The sequence below is a fragment of the Dendrobium catenatum genome, unplaced genomic scaffold, assembly GCF_001605985.2.
Source record: "Dendrobium catenatum unplaced genomic scaffold, ASM160598v2 fragScaff_scaffold_594, whole genome shotgun sequence".
Classification (NCBI taxonomy): Eukaryota; Viridiplantae; Streptophyta; class Magnoliopsida; order Asparagales; family Orchidaceae; genus Dendrobium; species Dendrobium catenatum.
In genome coordinates this window covers 608,219-635,902 of record NW_021319056.1, presented here as the reverse complement: position 1 = coordinate 635,902, position 27,684 = coordinate 608,219, and the positions used below count along the sequence as shown (strand labels likewise).

At 37.6% G+C, this 27,684-nt stretch overlaps 2 protein-coding genes across 2 annotated transcripts; one reads left to right on the top strand and one right to left on the bottom strand.

Moving 5' to 3' along the window:
* Positions 1 to 167: 167 nt before the first annotated feature.
* On the bottom strand, positions 168 to 16,030 carry LOC110115960 (probable thiamine biosynthetic bifunctional enzyme, chloroplastic). The gene is made up of 9 exons (XM_020849377.2): positions 15,585 to 16,030; positions 10,046 to 10,120; positions 8,369 to 8,444; positions 8,203 to 8,278; positions 7,957 to 8,091; positions 7,681 to 7,745; positions 7,448 to 7,575; positions 1,634 to 1,890; positions 168 to 1,170 (listed from the first exon to the last, which is right to left on the bottom strand). Exons 1-9 carry the CDS (start codon positions 15,780 to 15,782, stop codon positions 654 to 656), a joined length of 1,527 nt encoding a protein of 508 aa, XP_020705036.1. The 5' UTR covers positions 15,783 to 16,030; the 3' UTR covers positions 168 to 653.
* Positions 16,031 to 21,667: 5,637 nt separating this feature from the next.
* LOC110115959 (ras-related protein RABC1) lies at positions 21,668 to 26,595 on the top strand. The gene is made up of 7 exons (XM_020849375.2): positions 21,668 to 21,826; positions 21,946 to 22,101; positions 22,543 to 22,611; positions 23,767 to 23,832; positions 24,829 to 24,950; positions 25,155 to 25,283; positions 26,290 to 26,595. The coding sequence occupies exons 2-7, from the start codon at positions 21,969 to 21,971 to the stop codon at positions 26,398 to 26,400; spliced, it is 630 nt and encodes a 209-aa protein (XP_020705034.1). The 5' UTR covers positions 21,668 to 21,826; positions 21,946 to 21,968; the 3' UTR covers positions 26,401 to 26,595.
* The last annotated feature ends 1,089 nt before the right edge of the window (positions 26,596 to 27,684 follow it).

Below are 27,684 nucleotides of genomic sequence, written 5' to 3'. Positions count from 1 at the left end.
AAATTAATAAATCATAATCAGCTCGATTTGATTTTGGATCAAGCCAGTCCATAGCCAACCTCGACTCGACTCGAATGATTTAGAGATAATATTGAGCAAGGTTTCAACTGAAAATCTAATCATTAACAACACAAGATACAGGCCTTCTTCTAAGATCACGCTGATTCTAATAAAACCAATCACACAATATATTACTCACTGCAGATTACGGTGTAATGAATGATTAGAGAGAATCAGAACCCTTCAAGTTGTAAATATAGACCAAAAAGAAGTATATTATTTCCAAAAAGGAACCATGCTTCAGTTGATCCGTCCTTAATCATTCAAGATACTCTATTCATCAATCTGCCGAGAATGAGGAAACCCTAAGACCAGAAAAATTATTCTCTGCGGAGTCCGGATGTCGTATAAAAATACGCCACATCACCTCCAAAATATACCGCACTCGGTACCGCGCTCAGTACCGAGACTCGATACTGCTCGGTACCGAGCTCAGTACCAAAGTTAACCGGACAGTTCTCTCTTTCGGTGTCCGCACAGAATAATCTCTCCTAAGACCATGCATTGCAGTTTGAGAATCTTCAAATATGGAAAAAAAAAACACAGGTTACAAGTCACCTTTCTCACCAAGAACTCAAAGAGAAATTAAGCCATCACCTTACAGTCAACAATGATTTCAGTCTACGGGTTTCAGTGGCAACAGATTCCTGATCAAAAAGGGCAGAAACAACTGCAACACCTTTCAGATTTGGCACACCGAGTTCCATGACCGACTGTACATTTCCTGCACCGATACCACCAATGGCAACCACAGGAAGTTTTGAAGCTAAACAAACAGTTTCAAGGCCCTTTAAGCCAATAGTTGGATTGCTCTGCTTTGTGTTAGTTGGAAAAACTCCGCCACAGCCAATGTAATCAGCACCGTCAGCCCAAGCTTTCATTGCTTGTGCTGGGGTCTTACAGGATACTCCAATGATCTTGCCTGGACCAAGAATTTTGCGAGCCAATTCTGCCGGCATATCAGACTGGCCAATGTGAACGCCATCAGCATCACAGGCAAGTGCGACATCAATCCGGTCATTGATCAGTAATGGTACATGGTAAGAACGGCAAATAGCCATGCAATCCACGGTTTTTTTGACAAATTCGCTGGTTTCTGCCTCTTTTTCTCTGAACATTGTAAAGGATAGTATAAGTGAGCTTGGGTACCAAAACAGGGGATATATAACATTTGAACTTATCATCCTAGCAAGGCAAGCAGGGGCGGAACCAGCGTTAATTTTCAGGGGGGCAAATTTATAAGTAAAAATGTAGAGATTTTTTTTTATATAAATATCTTAAGAACCAAAATTTGCTTCGGGGGCGCTGCCAAAATAAATTTTTGATTGTAAGGATATTTTTTGATTTTTTTTACTATTTCTCTTTGTAAGGATATTTCTCTTTGAATTTTTGGTGGTAAGGAAAATTTTGGTTTCCTAACAATAACATCTCTACATAATGTGTTTAATTGTCTTGGGGCAATTGTCTAAAGACCATATTATTTTAAAATTTTTAGGGGGGGGCAATTGCCTAAAAACTCTTATAATAAAGACTAAAAATGATGGTGGAAATGAATGCAATGAAAGCAATGAACCTTAGCTGAATGATGGTGGCACCTCCTTCAATGGAAGCTTTAACAGCTTCTGTAATGGAGCGAGCCCATTTTTTGTTCATTCGAGAGTCAGTGACAGCATACAATAACAAACTATTTGCATTGAAAGTCCACTTGGGGGCATAGTTATTTAGTTGATTCTTCAGCATGAAGAGGTGATCAAAGGGACCTTGGGGTCCATTTCCTATCATAAGATCCTTACTGTAAAGCAGTGCACTCTTCACAAAGCTTTTAGCTGCCTGCATGAAATATTCGAGAAAAAAAAATGCTGAGGATTTCACTTTAGGAGACAGAGAATGCAAAAGATACCGAAGTTCAGAAAATACAGAAAACAAGTTTCTGTATGATATTTATTTTGTAAGGTATAAAACTTATTAAGAAGCAGTCACACTTAATTCCGAGCATATTTGAGGTGGGTTATACGCATCCTGATAAACATGGATACAGAAGGCTATGCATCACCTTTCTTCTTTCATTATATTAATATTTTAAGGTTCTAAAAATATCTTTACCCGATCAACTCAAGAAAAACAGATCTGGTATCACCATGTGGGTGCGCAGACCAACACAAGCAACGGATCAGTTCAAAGAGTCTCAGTTTATATATGTAACCTAAAAAATAAATTACATTTATTATATGCATATAAATATTTCAAGAACATTCGAATTATATTCCAACTAAGAAAGTCAATCTTAAAAACAATATTGAATTAATAGGGGCTAAAAAATTGCCTTCGGTTGATTTCTTGTCAAGCCAATAATGATTGATTTCAAAGGGTGATAACTTTAGAATGTTATCATAAGAAAGTCTCATATTTATGTTTTAGTGAATTGATTATTATATTATATCTCTAGTCTATAGACATTATATATGCTCACCACCCCTCCCCAAACCTTCTCCCTCGATCATGCCCAACCTCCTATACTCGCATAAGAATGCATCCTCTCACATAGCCCGCACCTACTTCCAATCACATTGTCACGCCACGAGATTTATATTGGAAAAATTGCATTATCTTTCATTTTAGTCATTTAACTAAAACTTACCAATTTCTTATGAACAACAAAAAGAAATATGATTACATTTATATTCATCAATATGTACAATTGTTACAAACCCAAAAATGTTATATATACAATAGTTATGATGATATAAAAGATTAGCTACATCACTATAAATACATCATGACTACAAAATAAAATACATATGCCAAAAAAAATAAAACTACACATGATGTCCGGAGTCTCACATTGTAGGGTCCTTACTCTTTCCTAAAAACATGTAAAATCACGTAATTAGCATAAAAGCTCATCAATAACTAAAATCTTACAACTGAAATCAATATAATAAAAAATAATATATTACAAATTATATAAAAAAAAATTTATGCATTAATAGCTATATCGGTCATCTGTACCAACTCAATTTATAAAACATTACATCTCAGTCTATTATATCATCAATAACGATATCAATAACAGTAATTCATACCAGTAACAATAATCAGTGTTAGTTTCAGTCACAATATCAGTAATAGTGAATAATCTCAACAACAATAACAGTAAACAACATCTATGTAGTGTAAGCAATAATATAAGTAACAGTAATGAGTAATCGATCAGTAATCGATATCAATAGTCAGTAATCAATATTCTATCAAATGTTCAAATGAAGGTATCTAGATCTTGGGTATCTTGCTCCTGTCCTTATAACTCCTGGTCAGTCTTATTCAATTAATCTTAATTGTAGCATTCAATGTAACCGTGGTATAGGGGTGTTGTAAGGAAATGAAATGTGCATATTTACTCAGTTTGTTAACCACCACATAATCACTGCGAACCCCTCAGATCGTGCCAGTCCATCTACGAAATTCATGGTCACCTCCTCCATACCCTTCCAGGAAGCGCTAAGGGTTAAAGTAACCCCCATGGAGCCATAGCCATATACTTAGTTCTCTAGCACACCTCAAAACTTCCTACCATCTCCTCCACATCTTTATGCATCTCTTTCTAGTATAATTCAGCTGGCAACCTTTTGTATGTCTTCTACACTCCCAAATGGCCTCCAACTATGCTCCCATGGAACCACTGCAACAAGTGGGGAATATGAATAGAAGTTTGTGGCATCACAAATCTCCCTTGATATAGTAGGTGGTTGCTCCTATACTTTAATAAATCCCTCCTAATCTTCCTTAGCTCCTCGTCCTGCCCACTATCTTCTTTGATAGCCCCCCCTGCTCCATTTCCCAAAAGACCTTCCATAGTGGTTGACTATCAAAAGCCCCCCCCCCCCCCCCCCCCCCCCCAAATCTACCATCATTGGTATTGAAATGGTTAGCTCATGGAGCTCCTCCACACACCTTGATAAGGCATCACCTGCCTTATTCTCTAATCTTGGTCTGTACTGGATTTTAAAATCATATCACAACAGTTTGGACAACCACCTCTGATGCTCCTCAGTCACCATCCTCTACTCAAGCAAATATTTCAAGCTCCTTTGGTATGTCCTGACAATTAAGTGACAACCCAACATGTATGGACACCACTTCTGAATGGCCAACACGATAACCATCAATTCCCTCTCATATACTAACTTCAGTTTAACTCTTGCTGTCAACACTTGTCTGAACTAGGCTACGGGTTTATGATTATGCATGAGCAACATATTGCCAAACCCATATCTCGATGCATCTGCCTCCACCACAAAGGTCTGACTTAAATTTGGTAGAGCCAAAATGGGTATTGTGGTCATGACCTTCTTCAGTCCTTCAAAAGCCTGGGTAGCTGCCTCTCCCCACAAGAAAATATCCTTCAGTTGTTCTATCAAGGGCCAAGTTATGTTGTTGTACCCCCACACGAACCTCCTGTAATAACCAGTCAAACCTAGGAAGTCCCTCAATTCTCTCAAGTTCTTAGGTAGAGGCCACTTCTGTATTGCTTCAACTTTGGTTTGGTCGGCAGCCACCCCCGCTTGAGATACCATTTGCCCCAAGTACTTTACACTAGTTTGTACGAAGCAGCACTTTTTCAAGTTGGCCCTCAGTTGATGCTCCTATAGAACCCCTAAGATCACTCTTAAATGCTCCAAATGTTCCTCCTCGGTTCTGCTATACACAAGTATGTCATCAAAGAAAACTAATACAAACTTCCGGAGATACGGTCTGAATACCTTGTTCCTAAGGGATTGGAAGGTAGCAAGAGCATTAGTGAGACCAAACAGCATCACCAAGAACTCGTAGTGCCCCTCGTGCGTCCTAAAAGCCGTCTTCTGAATATTCTCCTCCCTCATCCTGATTTGATGGTAACCGGACTTCAAGTCCATCTTGGTAAATACCACTGCTCCATACAACTCATCCAGTAGTTCATCGATCTTCGTAATGGGGAACTTATCTGAGAGAGTCTTCTTAATCAAGGCCCTATAGTCCACACAAAACCTCTAGTTCCCATCATTCTTCTTGACCAACAAAATTGGGCTAGAAAAAGGGTTCATGCTCGGCCTGATGATCCCCGCCTCTAACATCTCTCAGGTCAGCTTCTCAATCTCATCCTTCATAATCCAAGGATAATAATATGGTCGTACACTAATCGGAGAAACCCCTTCCTTCAAATTGATTGCATGCTCCTACTCTCTGAGTGGTGGTAAGCTTTGAGGCGGTTGAAAAAAAAAATTTAAACTGTTGTATGAGTGATTGCACTGAAAGAGGAATCTCTCCCCCTTCCTCCAATCTGACCACTTTCAAGCTTTGCAGTTCCATTAAAAATCCTCCTCCCACCTCCTTTATGGTCCTGATCATGGATTTGAGAGATACCACGGCTCTGGACAACCCTGCATCTCCCTGGATCACCATCCTTCTTGCCTCCACCACCAGGTCCATCCTTAGCGCTCCCCAATTGACCTTGGTATCTCCCAAGGTCTGCAACCACTTTATCTTCAGGATGACATCAGTGCTCCCAACTCTAATGAAAGACCCTCACCTGAACCTCTTGAATAGTCAGCACTAATCCCTTGCACACTCTTCTACCCATCTCAACCTTCCCAGTGTCCATCATTACGCCATAGCCCCTAGTGTTCACCAATTTCACCCCCAACTGGTCAACGACTTCATTGGAGATAAAATTATGGATAGCCCCACTAACGATCAACACCACCACCTTTGTATCTGTCATCTCTCCCTTCTCTTTCATAATGTGACTTTGGGTGAACCTTACCACTGAGTTCAAGGAGACTGCTGTCATATCCAGATGTAGCTTCTCCTCCTCCTCAACCCCTACCTCACTCTCACCTCCCTTCTCAACTTCCTCATCATCATAGACAGTGAGAATCTGAAGAGTTCGGTCCTTACATCTATGCCCTGTCGTGTACCTCTCATCACATCTGAAGCATAATCCCTTTGCCCACTTCTCCTGCAACTCCTTTGTGAGCTTTTTGAAGTTCCCTCCAAATCCTACTCTAGGATTCTCCTTTGGGGCTCACGCAAGCTTCCTAGTACTAATCCCTTGGGAGCTAAGAAAGTCGTGGTCATCTTGTACGACCACCCCTGAGCTGCTGCCTCTAGCCCCTCTCTCTAAATACTTTTGGTCCTCCACCAACTGTGACAACTCCATGGCCTCACCTAAGTCACGCGGCCTCATCGCTCTAACAGTCGCTCTACTCTTGAGCTTGATCCCCTTCATGAAATTCCCCTCCAGAACAGCCTTAGAAAGTCGATCCAACTAGCTAGCTAGGTATTCAAATTTGTCACGGTGCTCTGCTACAGAACTCTCCTGTGTCAGGGTGAAGAACTACTCGTAAAAGTCTCTTTCTCTATTACTTCGAAAACATTTTAGTAAGCAATCCTTGAACTCCCTCCAGCTCCGAATGGGCCGCCCCATATCCCTCCATTGATACCATGTCAACGCCTTTCCCTCGAAACATAGACCGACCGCCGTCAATTTCTCTGCCGGAATCGGATGAACCGGTCAACATGTTCTTGTAAATTATAATAGTATCCCCATTTGTTGGTAGGAAGGAACTCCAAAATTTATTTTAACCAAATTCTCCTCAGGCTCGGGTTATACAAAATTATAAAAATACCCTGAGACAAAAATATTGAAAAAGAATTCTTACTTCTATTAAAATTATAAAATATTAGGGGTAAGTTCCTCTCCACCATGCATATTTATGATAAAAAATTTAAGTTTAAAATCTTTGAATATTTATTGCAATAGCTAAAAATATCCACAAGACCTCATAATTATTCATATAATACTTTATTTTTTGTAACAATATTATAAATAATTATAAGCTTTTTAACTTGATTACTACCGTCATAGGCCACTTCAATTTTATCTACTCAAGGGATATTTTTTGGAGAACATAAATGGTTGAATTCATTAGGAGATAAGGCTGATAAGCTACAATGAATATGGCTAATACCATTAATAATAATTTGTGATCATTTTTTTAAAGGGCTTTGGAATAATTTTTCTATAAACAGCATTCATAAGGCTCTTATATTTATTTACTTTAACTACTATTGCACATATAATAATGGAGAACATGCCCAAATGTTTTCAATGAGCACAAAGTCCTGTGCATGTTCCTTTCCTATTTCTTTAACTTAGTTTAGAGAAAGTTCCCATTACAGGATTGCTAAAACCATTAGAAGTTGAAAGAAACCATGCAATTCAAAAGTGCTAACTATAAGCTGACCTAATAATCCCTACAATCATAATTAAACCAATAGATTGCATAGGTTTTATATAAAACTTATGATGTAAAACATCTAAAAAGACAAAAAGGGTAAAGAGTAAAACCTGAACAGATTGCAGCATTGGAGTACCTTTAGCAAGTTCTGCTGCTATATATGATGCCAAAGTGCAACCAGTTCCATGAGTGTTACGTGTCATTATGCGTGGTCCACAAAGCTCATGAAATTGTTCCCCTGAAGAACATTTTTCTCAATACAATAGATACCATCGACCTAGAACACTGAATCTGAAGGAAAACAGAAAAGATGCATAAACAAAAACCATGTCACTAGTCATACCATCAAAAAATATGTCAATGGCGGCCGATGAACCAGGGAGATCCCCACCTTTCACAAGTACATTCCTGTATTACATAAGCCAATTATCTAAGGCTATCTACAGATGCTATTTACATACAGCAAAAAACTAAGCAATTATTCAAGATCAGTTTAACTGGTACAGCATATCAAGGTAAGTAGCTGGTAAAATAACGCTTTGGTAGATGCTAAAAACAACGAGAAAAACAGTTAGCAAACAGCAATTCTTACTCTTCAATATGTCATTTTGTAACATACCTAGCTCCAAAATCATGTATAGATTTAGCAGCAAAACGCATGTCATCTACAGTATCCAAGGATATTCCTCCAAGTAGGGCTGAAGCTTCTTTCAGATTTGGGGTAACTATATCAGCCAATGGAAGAAGCTCCTTGCTGTGATATAAAGTTCGCAAATTAAAATTCAATTAGATCTCCATAAAATAGCATTACTAAACAAAAGAAGTTCCTAACTTCATGCAAATTACAAATTCATGTATTGCTTACCAAAAGCCACTGAGCGTGGATGGACCGGAAAGCACATCGCCACTGGTAGAAACCATCACTGGATCAACAACAACGGCTGCCTTCAAGGGAATAAAAATGCATGAAGAGCCACAAGGTTGAAAGTACATGTAAACTATGGTGATAAAAATGAGAAGTAATCACAAACCTCGGACAGGAAACTCTTTTATACTCTGGCATAAGACCGTGATCATACCTGGAGAAGGAAGCATGCCTGTCTTTATCTGAGAATTCACCAAGCAATGATTCATTGATAAAATAGAGAACAAAAGATTTTCCTTCAGAAAACACACAGAACGACAAAAGTAAAGTTAAGAAAGTGTAGAAAGCCAACAAAAACAGCCATTCTTTATCGTGATGAGAGGCTTGTATGGCGTTCAAAATCGTACAGCTATTTTTTTATTCTGATGAGCAGGCATGTCTGCATTCAATAAGTGTTAAACAAACTAATTTATTAAGTAAATAAGGTCATTGATACCACTTGGACAATAAGTGGCCTTAAATATAACTGATCTAGATTTCAAGGTTGAAATTGTCATGATATCCGTTAAACTTTTTTTTTTTGGGGGGACTTTTGAATCAGTTAAAGGCAAACTCATACAAATATCACGCACGCAAGCTTCGAACCCAAGACCTCTTGGTTGGTACTTGGTAGCCAAAGCTCTCAACCAACAAACAAAAATGAGCTGCATTTTAAACAATATTTCACACTTCAGTAATACATGACCTGGGCATGGCTTGCCATTTTTGGTATGATACTACTGATATTAGCACTTACGATTCTCAAAGCTCAGCCCCAAATATTTAGTTAGTGTTTGAACTTGCCTTTAAGAATCAATTTTTTACAAGTACTCTATTATAGCAGCTAGTATCGAGAAGTAAAATTTTTCTTAAATTTCTTAATGAAGCGTGCTCGTTCCTAAAGCTTATATACGTGTATCCTCTTACAATAACATTGTTCTCAATAGAATGTCAATGTTTCCTCTACACACAACATGGTAGCAATACCACCTACACTATCATGCTGTATATCTGAACATCTGAACTATCAGAGAATTATCCTTCCAAATTTATTTTAAAAAAGAGATGACGACATCTTTATTTAATTGACTTCTTAGTACAAGTAAGAGAACAAGATCAATAAAAAATAATCCTTAATAATGAAGAAACAAAATTATAATAAACAGTATGGATTACTAACATAAAAGTTAACACTTGTAATAATTATGATACGGTCCCCGAAAACTCAAAGTCACATAGAAGATGACAACTTAAGTTCAAAAGCAATAGTTGAATGTTTGGTTGCCTAGAGGTTACAAGTGTAATAAGAACTTCATTAGCACATGAAAAAAAGAGTAGCGTGCATCAGACGTAAACAATTTGTAATGAGTTATGTGTCAGGGAAGGTACAAATAAAATTCTCAAACAAAGGTATTAAAAGAGAATGTCGATGGAGGCATGGAGTGAATTTAAATAAAAATAACATTTTTGTTATTTTCATAAATAAATAGTCACTTTCAAAACCCTTTCTATTGTCGAAAATTTAAACACATGCAATAGGAAAAAAAATTAATTTCCAATCATGAGAACGAAAACAGTCCCTTAAAAAGCAGCTTATAGGAAGCTCTTTTTTTCTATTTGCACACACATGAACAAAATAGTATCTACTGCTACAATACACAATTCACAATTCACAAATTAAAGAATAGGATAACTCATCAACCACAATTACCACCTATAATCTAACCTGAAGAAAAAAAGCATTCTCGTTATCTGATTACAACAAAACACAAAATTCTACTGCAAACCTTACTATGAAACTTACCACATCAACTTGCATATCAGAAAGCACCGATCTCAACTGCTCTGCAACGAAGTTTTCTGCAAGAGAGTACACTCCCTAAACAAATAAAAATATTGATTGTCATATGCAAAACATTCAACATCAATTCTCTTGGGATAATGGCGAAAAATATAATAGATGATAATTTCTTTTAAGTGAAAGGCAATTACACATTGGGACTTGAAATTTAAAGAGAGAAAAAAAATTTATAAAGAAAGTGAACAAATTTATTGATTGGGGTTTAGATTTTAAATAAAAAATATAGACAATAAATAATTTCAATTGTAAGAGAATTTTTTGTTCTCTTGCAAAAGTAGCAGAGAAAAAAAAAGCATAATTATTTTCTTAATAAAATTTTAACTATTCTTACTTTTATAACAGAATATAAGTTTATTCCTTTCATATATATCTATGTTGCACCGATACGGATACTTGAATGAGTATTATAATAATTAATCAATTAAAATGTATATTATATTTGTATTAAAACAAATCTACAAGTTAAAAAGTAAATTTAAATAATGATATTTTAGTCTAAAATTTTTCCCTTCATAATATATTGTAATTAAAAGATGATAGGCTGACGTTTCTATGTTTTTGACATTTTTTATGGCAATTTTTTTATTTCATTTTATTGATAAGCCTGTTGCGTGTAGGAACAATCATAATGGTAGAATAATATAGAGTTTAGGATACTAATTTTGTATGAAGATACAACATATATATATATATATAGATATATATATATATATATATATATATAATTAGGATAAATTATTGCAAGTAGTTCCATATGTATTGATAAACATGTGCTCTCTTAATTCATATAATAAGTTTAGTCCCACATAACCTTTGATAATGTCTTTTTTTTTCTTATTAAATGATTAATGTTTTTGCTTGCATGATCTAAATAGGCCACCCGAGGGGGCTTATCCACGTTCACAAGCTGGGCATAGTGTTAGACCGGTCCACGCGGGACCGGCCTAGGCACGAACAAGGCGGAACATCTCCACCTCTTGCGTTAGCCGCACGCACCGTAAGTCCACGGGAGCACATTTAGGAAGGTTTTTGAACGAATTTTAGGAGGGAAATTAAATGTAGGGATTGTTTAGGGATTTCCTTTTGATTTGTATGCATTAAATACTTTGTTTTCCTATGGTTAGGGGAATTTGGCTGAAATTTGAGATCTCTTTGATTTCTTTTGGGCTCTAGCGGCGTCTAAAGATTGGGAGAGAATGATCCTCCTCTCGAATAGAGGATCAATTGCATCTTGCTATTTTCCTTTTCTATTTCATCAAATAATATAAATTTCTACTGTTTTCCTAGTTTTGTGTGGATTTTTGCGGAGAATTATCGTTGTTTTCCTAAGATTGACAGGAAATACTTGAGATCTACAAGTGTTTTCTATCAAATTGGTATCAGAGCAAGTCTTGGGACCGTTCTGGGGCTGATTTGGGTGAATTCCGACGGCTGATTTTTGACCGGGAAAGAAGAAAGTTGTTGTTTTTGTAATCCAAATCAAGAATTTTTGGATCTACAAAAATCCGGACGAGATGGCGGCCAAGAAAATAGATGCGCTTGAAGAAAGACTTGAAGGAGAGATGAATCAAATCAAGACGATGGTGGAGGAAAAGATTTCCTCCATGGAAGAATAAGTAGCCGATCTCCGGGACATGATGAAAAAAATGTTGGAAATCCACAACCAAAAGGCGGCTTCAGTGGCAGAAGGGGTGGAAGGGAAAAACACGAATTCTGAAATTCGTAGGGAGGAAGATGAGGTGGAAATTGTGGAGGGAGAAAGAAGGAAACCTTATCTGGAGCCTTTCGAGAGGGAGGATAGAGGATGTAGGTATCGGGAAAGGGATGGGTATGGAGGGGCGGAGCAAAGGGGTGGTGATTGGGAACGTCGGGAGGGAAATTGTGGTCGCCGAGGTGTTGATTTTGAAGGAAGAAGAGGGGAATTCGAAGGGGGTTTGGGCTATGGCAAGGCAAGGGAAGACCAGGAGATGTGGGTTGGGCCGAGCACTTGGGAGAGAGGAGGCTATGGAAGAATAAGATGGAATGGTGGAGATCAAAAGGTGAGGAAGCTTAAGATGCCCATATTTGAATGGGAGGATGCGTACAGGTGGATTTATATGGTGGAGATGTGCTTTGCCGTCAATGGGCTAATGGAGGAGGAGAAGCGGACACCGGCAAGCTTGTGCTTGGAAGGAAAGGCGCTATCATGATATTAATGGAGAGACCAGAGGAGACCTATTATGAGCTGGAGGGAATTCAAGGATTGCATAATAGAACGTTTCCAAACGAATCGGGGAGGAGATTTATATGAGCAGTTCTTTGCTCTGGTGTAGGAGGGATCAGTAGCAGACTACCGGAAGCGGTTTAAGCACCTGGCTAGTAGGGTGGAGCGATTATCAGATACTGTATTGGAGGGGAACTTCATGAAGGGGTTGAAGGCAGAGATCCGAGCGACAGTGAAAATTCTGATGCCTAGTAACTTGGGGTAGGCCATAAAGTTGGCACAGTTGGTGAAAAATTAGAAGAATCTAGAGAAGGGAACCATAAGCAGCAGCTCAGGAGGCTCTTACGAGATGACAACCACTCTTTTAACACCCAAGAGGCTTGCATCAAGCAACATTAATGAGACCACCAGGGAGAAGCCAGTGGGAGGAGGGAGTGGGAAAAATTTCAAGAGGCTGACAGAGAATGAGATGCATGAGAAGAGGGCAAAAGGGTTATGTTTCAGGTGCGAGGAGAATTATACGTCATGACATCGGTACAAGGACTGAACTCTTCAGATTCTTACCGTCTGTGATGACGAGGAAACTGATGAGGGAGGTGAGGGGGAGTTAGAGAAAGATATGGAGAAGTTGCATTTGGATCGAACCAAGATTTTCCTGAACTCAGTGGTAGGATTCACTACAAATCATACCATGAAGGTGAAGGGGGAGATAGAGGACATGGAGGTGGTGGTGCTAATTGATAGTGGGGCTACCCACAATTTTATTTCCACTCAGGTTGTCGACCAATTGGAAGTGAAATTGGTGGACACCGGTTGTTATGGGATGATGATGGGTACAGGAAAGGTGGAGAAAGGCCAAAGGATCTGTAGAGGAGCGGTGTTGAGCATCCAGAGGATTTAGTTAAGGAAGGACTTTCTCCTACTAGAGCTGAAAGTATTGATGTCATCCTGAGGATGAAGTGGTTGCAAATCTTGGGGAAAACCAAGGACAATTGGGAGCACTCACGATGAAACTAATGGTGGATGGGAGAAAGGTGATTATAAGGGGAGATGCAGGGCTATCCAAAGCCATGATTTCACTTAAGACTATGATTAGGGGCCTAAAAGAGATGGGGGAAGATTATCTGGTGGGAATACACAAGCTGGATGTGATCAGGATGGAGGAGGGAGGGGATGTTTCTCTTTCAGTGCAGCCCTTGAGTCAGCAATTTGGTAAGGATTTTCAACCATCAAGGATGGCCACCTCCACGGGAACATGAGCATATCTCCACCTTGAGGATAATGTGGATGTTTGGGAGGGGAGTATTGTTAGACCGGTCCAGCCGATCCCGCCTAGGCACGAATGAGGCGGAACATCTCCGCCTCTTGCATTAGCCGCACGCACGACAAGTCCACGGGAGCTCATTTAGGAAGGTTTTTGAACGAATTTTTTGAGGCAAAATGAATGTAGGGATTGTTTAGGGGTTTCCTTTTGATTTGTATGCATTAAATAATTTGTTTTCCTAGGGTTAGGGCATCTTGAATTTGGCTGAAATTTGAAATCTCTTTGATTTGTTTTGGGCTCTAGCGGCATCTAGAGACTGGGAAATATTTTGCATCTATTTCCCAGCTAGAAATGCATCTTCTAAGCTAAGCTATTTAGCACTTACTAGATCTCAAGCTAAGAGTAAGTGTATATACAAAACCTTATTTTCTCTGTCTTCATTATTTATGTTCTCCTCTTCATTCTTTGTAATATTATGAAAAGATTTGCTTTTGCTTCTACACAGAAGCAATGCAAATCCATGTGAAGAGTTTGTTGAATCCTAGAAGGTGATAATGATCGGAGCACTGTTGTCGAGTGATGATGGTTAAAAGATTATAGTAGGGCCGACGATTGTTAGAGGATCTTAGTTGGGTGATAGATAGTAGCCATAATATCATAGTTGGGTGACAATGATCAAAGGATAGTAGTCGGGCAATGACGGTCATAGGACAATTGTCGGGCGATAGTGATTGGAGGATAATAGTCCAATGACGGTGGTTAGAAGGCAATACCGGTGATAGTGGTCAAATGATGGTAGTCCGGCGATGTTGGTCGAAGGACAATAGTCAAGTGATGTTGGTGGGGGACTATTGTCTGCGAATTGTGGATAAAGGTTGATAATCGGACGTTGGTGGTTTGAGGACCTTAGACGGGCAATCATGATCGGAGGACTGCAGTCGAACGACAGTGGTTGAAAAATAATAGTCAAGTGGCATTCTGATAATGACGGCCATGTGGTACTCCGACAGTGATGGTGTCGAATCTCAAGCTAAGAGTTTAAGGCTTCTTTCATATAGAGAGTATAGGTCTATTTATACATTTTTTAGAGTAGCATTTCCCATAAATATAGACAAATTTTAAAACACTCCATCAAACAACCCGTATTAGTCACCCTTGATCATAGACCGTTCTTTCAGCATTTAAGCATTATAATGATGTATGAATTAGATAGCTTAGGCTCATTGAATTTGTCTTGTCAAGACACGAAATTTCGCTATGAGTATGCGATGTCTGGAGATCATTTGGTCCTCAAATTAATGTCCCAAAATTTTGTATTACAATTTAAATGCTTGATATGGGCTCATCTGGACTCAAATCAGATCACTTCTGATGTTAGAGTTCATCTCATTGAGATGTTTGATTCGACTATACGCTTATTGAAATCAAAGTTTTTTTTTTTAATCAAAGTTAGGATGGCTTTAAATTTAATTCAAGAAGTTTCCAACTCAAATATGCATCAAGATTCGTGTCCAATCAAATCAATTTTTTATGACGTATCAAAGCTAAGGCAGGTCATACAAGCATTTTTCATAAAAACTAAAAATAAAAAAAATTATAATTTTTTTTGTCTTTTTTTTATTACTGGGGGGATTTGTATATACACCAGAGAATTCTTCTATTTCATATGGATAGCAGAGAATTCTTGTGTTTTATATATCTAATATCTTTTTTTTTCACTAATACCCAAATTATATTTAAACATAAGTATGAAAATATTTTTTGGTTTAAATAAATTAATATTAGTGATATTTTTATGCAATTTAAATATTATTAAATTATAGAATTTAGATGTTAGATATATAAATAATTAAAAATTCAGTGATAAGTAAATGCCATGTTTTCTTTTATTCTCTCTACTCAACCCTTTCCTACTCTTTTTTGGATGTTCTACAATAGATAAACGAGCAATCGCCCAGCAATAACTAGAAATTATGACGAAACGAAATAAGTTTTTTACTCCGACAGAGAAGCACCTGAACTCCGATGGTATTCTGCGCCGTGACAGAAGTGATGACGGAGGAGCAGTATACACAGGCGGCGGCACAGGCCTTGATATCAGCCTGGATGCCAGCTCCGCCGCCGGAATCGGAACCAGCGACGGTCAGAACGTGAGCGAGTCGCCGAAGACCACTGCCCTGCGTCACGGCAGCATAAGCACTTTCCTCCAACATGCCGGATAACGATCGAACTCTATCCCTGTTTCTCTTCTGCCTAACGAAAAGAACTTGGGACCTTTCAAAACGTATCTTAGCATAGGTGAGGCCAATTGGAACCGGAAAAGAAAAAGAATCGGGATGGTTGAAGAACAGCGAGGAATTGAAGGCAGCCACTGTTACGGGCGGCGTGCGGTTCCGGATGGGACGACCGAACAAGGAAATTTGTTAGAAAAAATGCTAGGCTTGCCGAATGAATCGAACAGTAAAGGACCTCGAATGCGAGCTTTTATTAGGTCCGGTGTAAGACGTAGGGCAACGTCCGGTCAGAGCAAAATACAGTCAAAAAATTCAACATTTGCTGGGTATTGCTAGGTATTATTTCATAACAACGAGGAATACCGCTCTGTCAAGATCAATACCGAGTACTCAAGAGCCCTACGCGAGAAATCTAACTATATTATTACAACACTAACATAAAATCTAAAGAAATTAAGCAGCAAATAAAAAACCATACCTTCTGAGCTTTAACACCGAAATTTTGAGAGAAACTTCGCTGGTTGCTGAGTGCTGTAAACGAGAAGGCAGCAAGCTCTTTTATAGCCGGAACGCAGCACTCCCGTCATCAATTATCAGCTCCCAACCACTCATATTCAGCGACCGGCATCAATTTCACCATATCCTCAACCACTTTCGCGGATTAACCGGATCTTGTCCCCGCTAAAATACAAAATCCCCTCGTTTTCCGCTCCATTACAGCAAGATGAAACCGCACAATCCAAAGAATGCGCCATATACTACCGCGCATTCTTTGGAATGCGCCATATAGTACCGCGCATTCCGAAGAATGCGCCATATGGTACCGCGCATTCAAGTCTGGATCGGGAGGAATACGCCACTAAGTACCGCGCATTGGACATATTGCGCTATTTGGTACAGCGCATTCATAGAATGCGCCGTTTCATTAAGCGCATTCTTTGAATGCGTTAAGCATGAGCGCGTATTAGCTGCTTCTCAAATTTTCTCCTCGTTACGCTCCTTCTGCTAAATTCCAGAACAAACACGCTTCTTTCGAAAATTTGGCCTTCTTTCTATACGTGCCCTCTCTCTCCAACTTTTCTCTCTCCTTTTTTCTCTCTCCAACTTTTCACAATGCGCCAAATGATTTGGCTCATTTGCTCCTTTTTAAATTTTTTTTTTTAAATAGGCTCTTTAAACTAATTTTAATAAATAGCATGCTTTTATCTATGAAGTTGGGCAAGAGAGAGAGAGAGAGAGACGTAAAAAAGAGATGAATTTGGAGTGGAGAAGAAGTTGGGCAGATTATGAAAAAGAAAGAAAAAAGAAATGCTAGTTACGTGGAGGGGGAACCAATAGATGTATGAGGGAAAAATATATATTTTTATGGGGGGTGAAAACCAAAGATGCTTAGTTGAGAATAGCAAAACGATCTTTAAGTAGCTCAAAAATTTTCCACCCTTTAACTTTGTGACATAAATCATTCTTGATAGCAAACTTAAGAGAAGAGGAAGACACCCAAGTGCACCCATCTAGATGATTATTTCTTTCCCTCGACAGGAAATAGATGATGTAGCAAACGAAAATGAAACAGAAATATTTTTCTCTATTGTTAAATTGTTGAAGACTTTCTAAGTAATCGAATGTTTGAATGAGATTCGGCCTTAAGAGGAAGCAATCCAGGAGTGGCATGACAGAGGTTATCACCAAAAAGGAGTAATATCATTTAAAGAAAATATGCTTATGAATTTTTTAGGCATTTTGACAAAAAGGGCAAGCAGGATGAATCGAAATAAATCTTTTAATAAGTAAATCCGCACATTTTAACTTCTCTAAAATGGTCATCCAAGTGTAGCAAGAGTATGTTGCTTATACCAGATGTATTTAAACCAAGGCACGCCCTCCCAATTAAGAAAAAAAAGAAAAAGAGATCAAGGATTTTAATTTTGGTTTGAATGAACCTTCCCACGACATGACAAATTACTTATAGATGGGGACATAAAGAATCGCAGAACAAACATGCTTAGAGAAGGAAGCGAGGGGCGCCCAATGACTATCTGCAATGTAACAAAAAACATGAGTGATGGGGAGTATCAAAGAGTTGCAAAGTTCAATTAATGAACTGCCATCACACCACGGGTCCCATACCATATATAAATTACTGTAAGGGGTAACAGCCAAAGAGATGGCATTCCTCATATTCTGAGCGGTGAAGCAAACAAATTTCCAACATTTGGAGGTATTAACTGCATGTTGCTTCCAGGGGGAGATGTATTTGGATTTAAATCAAGTGCTTAAAATGTAAGACTGATTGTATAACCTCCAAATAAATGAACATGTTACAACATGATAAAGGGTATCCAAAGAAGGGATACCTAAACCCCATGGATTTTAGGTAAGACAGTGACCTTCCAAGAAATTAAATGCAACTTTTTCTCATTAATCTAGAACAAAGTTTAGAAATGAGTTTACAGCAAGCTTTCGGTATGATAGATCCCCTGATCCAGTAAGCAATAGTATTTGTTATAATGAATTTCAAGAACTGAACTCTACCTGCAAAACAAAGAAATTTTACCTTTCAATAATAAAGTATATTAGAAATCTTACTCAGGAGTGGTTGGAAGTGAGATAAATGAAGCATTTTATTAGAAATGGGGAGCCCCAAGTAAGTGAGAGAGGAATCAACTCTAGAAATGCCAAGAATATCACAAATGTTAGTGGCAGCTGGGGCAATTTTGGAGAAGATAAGAGAGCTTTTAATGGGGTTTATCTTAAGACCAGAAGCAACAACAAACAAGTTGAGGGAGGATTTCAAACTTTCAGCATTTTCAGGGAGGGCAGCACCAAAAACTAAAAGATCATCTATATAAAGCAGATGATTAAGTGAGATCCCATTAGAAACAAGGCCAAAGAAAGGAGGAGCAAGGTTCATGTATCACAAACAGCAAGATAAATCATCCATGATAATACAAAAAAGCAGGGGGAGAGAGGACAACCTTATCGAAGCTCAAAGGAGGCTTTAAAAAACCCTTCCAAAGATCCATTAATACATATTAAAAAATACACATCCGTAATACAACCTTTAATCCATCTCAAGAACTTCTCAAGAAATCCTTTTTACCTCATTCTATTATGAAGGAAATCATTGGAGACCGAATCAAAAGCTTTAAAGATATCCAATTTGGCACAAAACAAATTATTATAAGTATTAAATTCCCTCAGCAGCTCAGAAGCTAGTAAAATGTTATCAGTTGAGCATCTATTTTGAATGAAACCCGCTTGACTTTCATAAATAATGTGAGGTAATATAGGCTTAAGACTATTTGCCAAAAGCTTTGCCTTAATCTTATTAAGCACATTCCAAATAAGCCTATAATCCAAAATATTAATCGCATGGGATGATTTAGGGACTAAGTTATAGCAGTAGCTTTGACCACTTTTGGTTTATAACCAGTGGTGTAGAAGTTATTCACTGCATTGCAAACTTGTAACCCAATGATATTCCAATAGTATTTATAAAAAGCAAAATTAAATTCATCGATGCCAGGAGCAAAATCATTTTACCTATAAAAAATAACACCTTTAATTTCAACATAAGAGAAAGGAGCCACAAAAGAGTCAACTAAGTGAGCATGAACCGAGCCACCCATAGGGATATTCTAGTCATTGGCATTCACGGGTTGAGAAGGATTAAACAGAGATTCAAAGTGATTTATGATAGCAACTTCAATGTCAGGAGGTGAAGTAAAGTGTCCAAGGAGGGTGGTGATTTATGTGAGAGTGTTTTTTATCCCTTCTAACAAGGATTTTGACATAGAGGAAATCAAGGTCATCTTCACCAAAAGAAATCCATTTGACTTTGGCCATTTGGGCGATCCAAGAAGCCCAAGCCAATTGCTGCTAGACTTTCATCCACCATCATTGGACTTCTGTCACCCATTGCTTACGGTCCCTCTGACCACTGTTGCTCGCTAACTACAGTCGTTATGACCACTGTCGCCAGTAGACTAAGATCTCTCAGACCTCTGATGCTTGCTGAATACGGCCCCTTCGACCTCTATCGCTCGCCGACTACAGTCCCTCCGACCTTTGTCACCTGTCAACTATAATTCCTTCAACCTTCATTGCCTGTCAACTAAGGTCCCTACCACCATCATTATTCAACTATGATCTTACTGAGTAAACGAATATGCCAACACTCTCTTATAAACTACCCTTATGTCATAACATTCTTATAGCTCTCACCATATAATGTGCTCTATATAATGAATGGCTTCATTATATTTGTTAAATTGAGCCAAGACATTTTCCTCAGTGAATGGCTTCATTTGTAATAAATGATAAACACTAGTGAAATCATTTTTATTGAGCCAAGCCCCATGGTTTTTCCCATTTTCAGGATTTTTACATAAAAATTTTGGTGACTTTTATGACTCTTGCCCCCCTCTCTCCTTATTTGAAAGTGTGTTAAATCTTCATTCAATGCTAATATTCTAAGCTTTTTATCTCTCTACGGTCATAAATGTTCTAATATGCAATAATAATAATTGATATGTCAGCAAAAAACTATCTTGATCGGGCGCGAATCTCGATGCAAAATCAAATTGGAAACTTCCAAAATTTAAATTGGACTATCCGAACTCCCAATTTCAGCAAACTTATAGTCAAACTGAACGTATCAGAAATACAAACCCAACGACACTAAATTCGACTCAATCTGAGCCCAAATGAGTCCAAATCAAGGTCCTGAAACACTATTGGAAGGTTCGAACCACAATTTGGATTACCAAATGGTTTCCAAACATAATGTGCTTATAGTTGAATAAATAGGCTCGACGAGACAAATCCAACGAGCCCAAGATCACCAAATTCCGACATCATTAAGACGTTCAAATGTCCATCAAACAGTCTATGATCAAGGGATTCAACATCGGTCGTCCATACAACTACTCCCCATTTACCCTTGATCTCTTGCCTATTTACGGGCCATGTCACTCCATAAATCTATAAATAAACCCCTCATTTCTCTTTAAAGGGACCCCTGAGCAAGAAGAGAAGAAGAAAAGAGAAGGAAGAAGCTCATCCTCGACCATCGTCAGAGTTTCGCCGGACCACCACCTAAGGCTGTCGAAGGCCACCACCTGAGGCCCTCGCCTTCGCTGAACTGTCACTTGAGGCCCTCGCCTTCGCCGGACCACCACCCGGGTCCCTCGCCTTCGTTGTACCATCACCTGAGGCCCTCGCATTCGCTGGAACACCACCTAAGGGCCTGAACTCCGCTAGACCAACACTTGAGGCCTAAACTCCTCCAGACCATCAACTGACGCCATAATTCCACCAAGTCACAGTCAGACTACTAATTAACTCCCCAACTTCCAAGTGATGCCAGATTTAACACTAGACTTCAACTATACGGTTGACATTTATAATTTGATCGCCCTCAAGGACGAGTCAGCCCACTGTACTCAACTCAAATTATAGTGAAACATTTTCAACTTAGCTAGGCCCCGTGGTTTTTCTATTTTCCGGATTTTCCACGTAAAAAATCTTTTGTGTCTCTATGTGTGAGCTGGATTTCCGTGCAATGCTAAGACATAAAATTACAACTCTATCGTCGCGTATATTCTAGCCCGCAACAATAATTATGATTACAGCGATGGTGGCAACCAATAGTGATGATGGCAGTAGATGGTTGCGATGGAACAACTATCAAATCAACTTATTTCAAAATATATTTTAAATTTACAGAGCATTTGAAAACCGACCAATTTGTCTATTTAATTTACTGATCGTGATAATGACGGATCAAACGAAATTGCCTCTAAATTTGGAATTGAAGGTCAAAAGAGTGAGACACGGTATTTGAGATTCCGCAGAATTTACAGCTGTCTTATGTGCTTTTTGATAGAATTTAGGTTAAATTCTGCTACCAAACGGCCTCTCGGACATAGATCTCCCGAAACCTGATCTCTTGTTCTAAATCACATTTCCAGCGCTGTTCGAATTTCTTAAGCGCGGTGTTCCTGATCCCCCTGGGTTCGTTGGTATGTAATGCACCCGATTCTTCTATCTGGTTTCTTTATATTTGGAATTTGGCATTTTTTCCTTCTTTCGGAAATGATTCACCACATCGGTTTCGCTTGACAAATTGTTTTTATTTAAGATTGATAGTATAAGTGGGAGGCCATGGCGTCTGCGAACCAGGGAGATTTTGATTACTTGTTCAAGTTGTTACTGATTGGGGATTCGGGAGTGGGGAAGAGCAGCCTTCTTCTGAGCTTCACCTCCAACACCTTCGATGATCTCTCTCCAACAATAGGTGCACTCAAATTTTTACCGTTAATCATACTAGGATACATATTTGCGATCATGTGGTGGATCTAATCAGGCGATGGAGCTTGTTTTTTTGTTTGATTTAATATAAACAGAAAGAAAAGGAATTTGCCGCATTCTTTTGCGGCTATCTATGGTTAGTAGTTTTAAGGTGGTGTTGTCAACAATATTGTTCGCAAGGATTGTAGGCCTCATCTTGATATGTATGAATTATGCAGGGAGTTTGGATAGTCGGGTTCAATCAAAGTGAAATATTTACCATCTTATAGTTTTCTCAGTGCCCTATAGGATGATAATCAGTAATTAAATCACCTAGATCTCCTGATCTCTAAAATTATGTCAATTCTTTTAAGAGCAACTTCAGGAAGTGCTCGCTTCTCATACTCCAAGATTCATTTTCATTCATGATTGTATTTGCTTCAAGCAGGCGTTGATTTTAAGGTGAAGATGGTTACAATTGGTGGCAAAAAGTTAAAGCTTGCACTATGGGATACAGGTACAATAATTGGCATTCCTAGGGTGGCAAACTAAAATGCAACTTAAAGTGATGTAATTGCATATTCATACGGTACTTTTGGTTTATCCTCCACTAGATTGTTATTTTTATTATTTCTTTCAATATTTTCGCTAAGTATTTCTCCATGTGAATGCTTTTGTTACTCTACTTTATTTCCTCCACCTTTTGCTTTTATTATTGAGGATTTACATTCAAGGCGTGCTTAAGGAGTCTACATTATTTAAGTCCTTGATATGAGAATATCACAAAAAAATTTTACTGGGTAGCTTTTACTTAGTGCCAGCTGAAAGATGTTTATATGAATGGTCACAACAGCCCAAGCTATAGAAAAAGAGAACATAGTGCATATAACATAAAATTTCCACTCTGTAACTTTTGATTAATGCTATTTTAAATTAGAAGAGAATCTTGGATATTATAATAGTGCATATAACATAAAATTTCCATTCTGTAGCTTTTGATTAATGTTATTTTAAATTAGTTATATAAATGGACTTAATGGTGTTATCAAGAGAAACCAAGAGAAAAAAACACCTAAGAGTTGGGAATATGTATAATGATTACATACTTTTGAAAGATGTGCAATAGCAATGATCATAAAATGTCCTTTATTTTTTTTAAACTGAAAGATCCACAATTTCTTAGAAGAGTTATCCTAGGTTTCTGGTTTGCATTTGTGGGTGTTTCCTGTAAATCTATTATGTTACCAATGAATGCTAAAGAAAATATATAAGCAGTTAATGCTTTTGTTAAATTAAAGTTTTGAACGGTTTATGATGTTTATCCAGTTTTTGTTATTTGTATATTTTTCATATTTATTGAAATTATTGCCATTAATGTACATATAAGCAAATACCTGTTTTGTTGTATAGGTAATCTGTCCTTGCTAGTGATTTTATCTTTGCGTATGTTAAATTATCTTCTAGCGATTATCATTCCATATATGCTAGTCTCTGTATAGCTCTTTTATCAGCTAAGCCTGATCTTTTTCTTCTTATTTATGACATTTTGTGAAATTGCAGCAGCAGTGTATATGGGTATGAGGGTGTCTTGTATAAAACAAAATTTCACTATCATTATTAGAATGAACATACACAAATGCACAACTGACTATGAATTACATTTGCCATGCAGCTGGGCAGGAGAGATTCAGGACTTTGACAAACGCATATTATAGAGGAGCCCATGGGATTATAATGGGTACATAATATTTTCTGTTTTTTTTTTCTCCTTTCCTTTCATTCAATGCAAAATGCTTGTTAATCATGATATCCATATTCGTTTGTGACCCTATATTTTGAAGGTTTGAAAAGTTATATGCAGTCATTATTTTAACCGGACTGAACTTTGAGCTATTGGATTGGTTAAGGCACCTTGATCATTGTTGCATCGGCCTGTTGTGTGATAGAAAAGTACCCCTTAAACTTAAGGGGAAATTTTATAAGATAGTGGTGAGGCATGCAATGCTTTATGGTGCAGAAAATTGGCCATTAAAAGAGAAGCATAAAATTAAGTTAATTGTTATAGAGATGAGGATGCTCAGGTGGATGAGTGTTTTTAAATGTAGAGACAGAATGCAAAATGAGCTTATACATGAAATGTTGGAGTAGCTTTAGTGGAAGATAAGATTAGAGAGAATCACCTTAGATGTTTTGATCACATAAAACGCTAGGCTTCCGTTGACCCTGTTACGAGAGTAGATGAATTAGATCCAACCTATGTTAAGAACGGTAAATGTATACCTAAATATATTTTTATTAGATTTAAATGAGAATTTGACTCATAGTAGGACACAATAAAGAAAAAGGATTCATGTAGTCGATCCCATGTTGTGGGAAAAAGACGTTGTTGTTGTTTTTAGGAGAAAATAATCAAAATAATCCCTTACTTTTTATGAAGGATCAAAATGGTCATCAACTATATTAAATGACCATTTTGGTTTCCCAAATTCTTAAAAGGAACCAAAATAGTCCCACAACAAGATGTTACATGCATGGATATATATATACACACACACTAAAATTCTCATGATAATAATATTCAAGCATATCAAAATTTTCTAAAGTCTCAGAATAATTTCATGATGTCGTTCTATAATATTATATGTATTAGTCAATTTCATTAGATCTTTTTAATTATTTTTTCAATACAGACTCTGAGCTAAAATATATTGTGGCTTTTCCTCATTGATTTCAGTCTATGATGTAACTAGAAGGGATACATTCACCAATCTTTCTGATATCTGGGCCAAGGAGATAGAACTCTACTCTACAAATCAAGATTGCATCAAGATGGTTGTTGGAAATAAAGTTGATAAGGTATACCGAGATCGATACTGTTGATCCACTTCCTTCTGACATTCATTTTATTGTGGATATAGTCGTGCTAATCTTCCATTTTTTCCATGCTACGATTGCTTGAATGCCTGCTTCCAAATCTATTCTTTCTTTAGTCCTGTTCTTCACTTATAACTACGAGCATCCATTGACTGACCTCCTGAAATTTCCTTGTGATTTCATCAGTTAAATGCCAGAGCTGTTACAAAGGAGGAGGGCATAGATTTTGCAAGGGAGTATGGTTGTTTGTTTCTGGAGTGCAGTGCAAAAACTCAAAGCAATGTAGAGCGATGCTTTGAGGAACTTGTCCTAAAGGTATATATACAAAATGCCACAAACGCAAAAGCTAACGAGCATCAATCAAATTTTATTTCTTTTTTTGAAGTTTTAACCATTTGACCATTAACATATAATCCTGCAACTCTTTAATCAATTTAAGCAACTTCTTGCTTTGAACTTCTTGTCTATGTGAGAACCCCATTTTCTTAACTTTTCAAAATCAGTCAAGTTCCAAATGCAGGGAAACCGTGTTTGTGTCGTTCAAGTCCAATCTCATCGTCCATCTCCTATCTTTCTCGACGAGGACTTGCCCAAGCCTGATCTCATACCCTCCATCTCTGATGCCGGTGACCCCGCCACCCTCTTGCTCCGATTTGTCTACCCCTTCCATCCCCTTCCATAGCCCGAACTCGATCTCGTGGCCCTCCTTCATTTTCGTTGCTGACGCCTCTCCCCTACCCCTTCCCATTATTGGCTCCATCATATATATATATATATAATTTACAATCAAGCAAATAATACATACATGCTTAGAATCCATGAAAGGTGTTTACTTGCATTCTTAAAATGCTTGCATTATGAAAACAATATAACCAAACATCCCCTTACTAACAAGAAATTATTTTTTGCGTGGACGCCAAACGCCATCCAGAGACCCACAAGAATGTGCCACATCACCTCCTGGTCGGTACCCGGCTAGGTACTGCTCGGTAGCGCTCTGTAGCCGGCTCGGTACTGCTGATGTAGCGCATTATGGTTGGTCTCTGGACGATAAACTGCGTTCGGCGTCTGCATAGAATAATTTCTGCTTACTAACGACCCATCTAATTTCTTTGAGCTACAAAAAACACATCTTAGAAAATATTACATTTGTGAACATTACTTTTGACCTCCCTTTGAAACTTCTCAAATATATTGTTTCTGTTCTCAAATATATTAAATTATTATCTTATGAAACATGAAATATATAACTTCTAACTGCTAATGAGCCCTATCAGTAGATAAATTTCTCATTCATAACATATTTGATGTGCTGAAGCAGATATTGGAAACACCAAGCCTTTTGGCTGAGGGTTCTACAGGAGTGAAGAAGAACATTTTTAGCCAGAGTCAACAGCGAACTGATTCTCCTCCTCCAGGGAGTTGCTGTTGAGTTCGCGTCTCATGTTTTTGTTCCAATTTCCACAAGGCCGCTTTCAGCTATAATTTCATCTTGTGCTCCTGTATATTGCCTTTTCCAAGTATATGTGATTCGTACCCTAAATTCTTTGGCTTATTTAATGCTATCAACCTCTATTGGGAGCCACTTTTAACAATTTGTAATGCGAATAAATATTGTATTCTTTGATATTACTGGAAACAATACATGCTCAAACTGCTTTGTTGCTATGGACACAGCTACAGGAGAAATTATTCTGTGCAGATATCAGACGGTCTGAAGATTAATCAAAATGCATCATGTCATTCGTTACAGAGCGGTATTGAGCACTGGTACAAGCAAAAAAGTGACATGGCATGTTCTGGTTGGTCTCTGGACACCGTCCAGTGTTCGCACAAAATAATTTCTCCAACTGCAATGATTTGGGAGGTGTTGGGTCTTAGCCCTGGGATCTTAAGTTCTTAAATATTGTAGATATATTTGTTTTAAGTTTCAAAATAGATCTTTGACTATTTTTATAAGATCATTTAAGTCTCCGAATATAATGTTTCTCTAATTTAGTCCCTCGACTATATATAATTGATCTAAAATGATCTTTTTAAGATTAAATTGGGATTCATTTTATACAGTCGGAGGACTAAATCGGGATTAGTTTTATATTACAATTACAATATGAGGTATTATTTTGGATTAATTTTGTAATTATAGTAATATGATATTTTGTGATGAAATTTATCACACATGAATACTTTAGGGACTATTTTGAAAATTGTCTGTACTACTATTTGGATAATCCTATATTTGAATGATAGTAGTAGAATATTCTTATCAAAGTTTGGTTAGAATGAATTTAAAAAATTATAGATTTATTTTAAAATTAGTGTAATATTTAAAGAATTAATAACTCTACCATCTTTATTTAATAACTCTTGTATCATATTTATCTAAAAATAAATTTTAAGATTTTAAAACTAATATGCTTATCAAATTTGTATCCATAATAATATCATTCGGGCCTTTTCAAACTTTTTTAAAAATCTAACACGTTTGTTTCAATGTTATTTTATTTATAAAATAGTGCTAACTTATACGTTAAATTTAAAAATAATTATTTAATATAATTTGTAATTTATTTTGAACTTGCAAATGGAACTTTTATTTGGTCCGGTCACAGGACGTAGCTATACGTTCGGCCGCCAGTAGAATTGCGCCACGTGTTCTCACTATTTACCGCGCGCCCCCGACAACCCGACCCGGAACGAACCCAGGATTGCTCGG